Source organism: Tupaia chinensis, unplaced genomic scaffold (genome assembly GCF_000334495.1).
Source record: "Tupaia chinensis unplaced genomic scaffold, TupChi_1.0 Scaffold000477_1, whole genome shotgun sequence".
Taxonomy (NCBI): domain Eukaryota; kingdom Metazoa; phylum Chordata; class Mammalia; order Scandentia; family Tupaiidae; genus Tupaia; species Tupaia belangeri.
Genome location: NW_006159986.1, coordinates 4,050,201 through 4,054,691, shown reverse-complemented (window position 1 = coordinate 4,054,691; position 4,491 = coordinate 4,050,201). Strand labels below are relative to the sequence as shown.

The 4,491-nt window shown below is 57.2% G+C and overlaps 1 protein-coding gene across 1 annotated transcript in view; it reads right to left on the bottom strand.

Moving 5' to 3' along the window:
- Positions 1 to 346: 346 nt before the first annotated feature.
- Positions 347 to 4,491, bottom strand: part of COASY (Coenzyme A synthase) — a 4,570-nt gene continuing 425 nt past the window's right edge. Inside the window, exons 2-10 of the mRNA XM_006156013.3 lie at positions 3,708 to 4,418; positions 2,440 to 2,654; positions 2,043 to 2,174; positions 1,714 to 1,903; positions 1,568 to 1,632; positions 1,310 to 1,394; positions 1,046 to 1,143; positions 802 to 948; positions 347 to 704 (exon numbers count right to left, since the gene is read on the bottom strand). Of these exons, the coding sequence (XP_006156075.1) occupies positions 648 to 704; positions 802 to 948; positions 1,046 to 1,143; positions 1,310 to 1,394; positions 1,568 to 1,632; positions 1,714 to 1,903; positions 2,043 to 2,174; positions 2,440 to 2,654; positions 3,708 to 4,407 (1,689 nt within the window). The 5' untranslated portion in view covers positions 4,408 to 4,418 and the 3' untranslated portion in view covers positions 347 to 647. The remainder of the gene's footprint in view (positions 705 to 801; positions 949 to 1,045; positions 1,144 to 1,309; positions 1,395 to 1,567; positions 1,633 to 1,713; positions 1,904 to 2,042; positions 2,175 to 2,439; positions 2,655 to 3,707; positions 4,419 to 4,491) is intronic.

Below are 4,491 nucleotides of genomic sequence, written 5' to 3'. Positions count from 1 at the left end.
GCTGAACTCTCATGTAGTCAACCACAGTTCGAGTCCCAGACCCGGTGGCTTAAACTCACGCTGGGTGCATGTGCATGCGTGCCCAAAATCCAGAGAGAATGGAGGAGAAAGGACTGCAACGTGGCCATCCCCCCAGGGTGATTTCTTGCTTTCTGTCTCTGTCTTTCCAGTAAGTGCACATACCCTGTAAGAAAAATCTAAAAAAAAAAAAGAGGGCCAACCACTACATCTCTACATCTCTGACTTCTCTGACTTTCAGTTTAGGCTTGAGCCCTGCACTTACTGCGTAAGGATCCCAAAGATATCTGGAGGCTCTGGAGAAGGAAGCAGAAACTGTGCAGGCAGCAGCCAGGAACTTTGACCTTTAATCGTAAGTTCCAATGTTTGGTCTGAACCCAGTCAACTGTGGGTACCACAGACACCTGTGGGCAAAAGTGGATGGAACCCCAGAGGTGCCTGCTCGCCTGAAAGCCACATCCTCAGCGTTGGTCAAATATCAGCATGCTGAGTAGACTTCCTGTGTCCACCAGGCCCAGCCTGGTGGCCTAGGTCTGACCCAGGGTGAGCATTGAGGCCCCCACTCCTCTCACTGCTGGACCTCGTCAGCTCCAAGGGCCAGTCCAGCCCCACAGAGAACTCGCTGTCGGTCACGGGCCTGAAGTCTTGGGAATACGCTTCTGCAGGAGAGCCCAGGCTTTCTCCACCTTTGGACAGGTCAGAATGTTGGGAGGAAGAGGACAGCATCAAGCAGCGCCCACTGGACACTCCCTGCCCACCACCAGCCTTTCCCAGGGCACTGACCTGGAGCTGGGTGATGTGCGGCTCCCACAGGGTGCTCAGCACCACGTGGCTCTGGTCCACAAGCTGCTGCCCGCTCATCTGGCTCTGCAGCCGGCTCTGCGCAGCAGCTTCACTCAGGCCATCTCTCTCCACGATGCGTCGCACTGCCTGGGCACAGGGCACAGAGGTGGCGTCAGGATGAAGCCCAGTCCAACCCACAGGCGCACAGCAGAGCCCAGTCTGCAGGGAGGCAAGGCCCAGATACCTCAGTCTCAGGGATGACAACGGTCCACACCTCATGTACCATGTCCTGCCAGCCGGCTTCCAGCAGCATGGCGGCATCAATCACGCACACCTGCTTTCCTGTGGGGAGATCCTGGTCACTGCCAGCAGCACCCTGCCCTTGCTTCCTATAGAGCCCATAAGCACAGTCCTGGGGAAAGTGGGCAATCCGGCCTGGGCAGGGACACTCCTGGGGGAGAATCTGCTCCCCTGACCCCTGGTAGCTCCCATCATCCCGCCCACTTACCCTCAGCCACAGCCACAGCCATCTCCTCTTGGGCGAGCTTTGCAATAACTGGCCACATGATGTCCGTGAGCATCTTCAGTTGCTTCTGAGGAGAGGGGTAGTGGGGGAGGATAGAGATTACCTTCTCTCAGAGACAGCTCGAGACAGTGGTAGGGAACAGGTGAGTGGGAACAGCATTCGGGCGAGATCAGAGAGGCTCACTGGATCCCAACCCCTGGGTCTCGGAGCAGCTGAGGAGCCCTGGAGAGCTGTGTTTACCTTGTTCCCGAACACCCGGCTGCCCAGGACCTTCCTGTTGATAATCCCATCTTTGTGGAGAATATCTGGACAACAGAGATGGAGGACTAAGCGAGGAGGCCATATCATCTCGTTTCAGGCCACCTCCAGCCCTGCCAGGTATTTACCTGTTCCAAAGGCCTCCACCACGGGCTGGTAGGCCGGGCCACCCGGGGCGTAGGCCCGATGGCCCAGTTGGTCACTGTCAATGACAAATGCCCCCAGGCCCTTCAGCCGCTGAGCTATTGAGCTCTTCCCAGAGCCACTGATGCCAGTCAGCCCAATCACGTAGAGACCCGGGGGGAGCTCTGGCCTCTTCTGGGGGTAGATGAGAGGGAACCCCACAGTTACTAGGGTCCTCAGGCTCATGTGTGGGGCTGCAGGCCCAAGCTTCTGCCCTCCAGCATTTCCAGCACTCCACATGGAGGGCGGAGGGGAGGAGCCAGGCAAGGCTTACATGTGGAGGCCGAAGCAGGAGTCCGAGCATGCGCTGGCGGAGGCTGGAGGAGCTGACTTTGTCCTCTTCATTCTCTTTGTGGTCCAGGTCCTTCAGCAGTTGGATCTGGTACAGGGCGAGCTCTTCCAGGTTCTGAGGTGAAGGGTGAAGGTAGGAAGAAGGCAGGAGGGAGTGAGAGAAAGCAGAGCAGATCCCAGCAGCCAACCTGCCCCTCACCCTCCTTCACCTACCCCAGGCTGCTCCTCCAACTCGGCAGCAAACATGAACCAGTTCATCCGTGTTCGTCCCACCACCCTAAGCCCTCTTCCCTCCTCTAGGGCTGTGGTACCTCCACAGCCCCCACGGTGGCCTTCCCCATCCCCATCCACCCCCTCTGCCAGTCTCCCTCAGGGGTTACATTCTCAAGGCGGAAGCGGTTGACGGCCATCCCCCCACGATAGGTCTCCTCGCTGACCACCAGGAACTCCAGGGAGGGGTCAGAGCCAGCCGGCCCATAGGGGTCCAGCAGGGGGACGACATCAAAGGTCAATGAGGGCTTGATGTCCACCAGGAACTCACTCAGATGTTCCACGCGCTCTGCATAAGGTTGGAGCAGCTCAGGGAGCAACTTGCCTAGGGGAAGACAGGCAAGGACAGTGACAACTGTTTACTGGGGAGGAAAAGCATGGGCCAGCTGGGGGGCGAGCATCCCTGAGCACTGGACCTCCTGAGTAGCGTGGCAGGAGGAAAGGGATAAGCCGAGATGGTCTGTGCAGGGAGAGAGGTGCGCACGAAAGGGAAAAAACAGGCACACGTGATAATCACAGCAAGGACTGGCATGTGGCCAGAGAACTAGCAGTGGCAGTGGGAATCAGTCACCCTGAACAGCACCATCCTCAAGTCCCCTCTTGTTGTCTGTAGCACTGCCACCCACTCACCCATCCACTTACTCCACATCCCAGACCTCAGAGCTCTCTACTGGAGAGCCTGTGACAGTGTGGCCTCCTTGGCGCCACACCTGGGCAACTCTGATTGAGTGATGATTGGACAACATGCTGACAGAGGTGCATTTTTTTTAAAAAAGAGATTTGTTTGATTGTTTTTAGAGAGATTGTACTATAGGGTGCATGCACCCATCAGAGAGAGAGAGAAAAGGCAAGAAATCCTCCCGCTCCCAACACACGGCCATGCCACAATCCCTTCTCCTTCATTCTTCTCTTGGCGTTTCGGGCACACGCGCACAAGCACCCGGCCTGACTTTGAAGCCGTTTTAAGCTGCTGGGTCCAGCACTCGAACTGCAGTAAACTACGTGGGAGTCCAGCAACGTAACCATTACACCATTTGCTAGTCCCGAAGGGTGCATTTAATCACTTAACAAAAAAATGTTCTCAGCAAGCGACAAGGTGGTTAAGGTGCTGGACTCCCACATGGCCAAACAGGGTTCAAGTCCTGAACCTGGTAGCTTGCTTTCTCACTCTCGTGCTCTGTTCAAATTGAATAATAATAATAACTAATCATTCTTTTTTTAAAATGTCCTTAGCATCAACTGAGTGTCAGGTGCTGTGAGTTTTGGGAAAGGTGGGAAGTACTAGATAGCCTGCTCTTCCTTGATCTTGGCAAAAGTGGGTGGGACAAAGAGGCCTGGGGGGGCCTCCACGACCTAACCCAGGGTCTCCCTTACTCACTCTTCAACAGATCTTTGTCTGCTACTCCCACCACAAGCTGCTCCTGAGCCAGGATGCACGCGACACTGAGCAACACCTTGTGGGCATTGTGCAGGCGGTCAAATGTGCCACCCACAGCCCCACGGTGGTAGCCACGAACAGGCTGCTTTGGAGACCTGGCTACGGGGGAGGCTGGCCTGATGGTGGAGGGTAAGGGGACATCCAGGGGCTCCACAGGCAAGTCTCCAGTCCCATAATCAGGGTACAGCAGCACTGAGACTAGCTGGGGACAACAGCTGTAGCAGCTGGTGGCGTAGCGTTCTAGCTGTTGCTTGACCGGGTTGTACTGGCTTCCATCCAGGGTCTGGAAGTCAGTGAGCACCACTTCCGGTGGGTGCGCCAGGTTCTGGACTGAGCTGGGCAGGGGAGGGAGAAACGTGCACTTGGTACGGATGTTGGTCAGCAGGATTCTGACGTCCAAGTGTCTGTGGACGTCGGCGCCGGCATAGAAGTGCGTGATGAAATCAAGAACCTCAAACGTGGCCTGCACGGGGCTGGACTGGGGCTGGGCCGGGCCCTCCAGGCTCATGCCCGGCTGCAGGTGTACATACAGCGTGTGATTCACCAGCCGGGCCGCTGACGTCAGGATGGGGGCCAGACGAGGGGCCAGGGAGGCCAGCGGCGTCGTCAGCACCAGGAGGCCCGACCGGAACAGGGCCATGCTGCCCAGGCCTGTGGACAGCCAAGGAGATGCGAGGGTGACGGAAGGGCCGAGGCCTCCTTGGACCCAGGAGAGCCGGGCTGC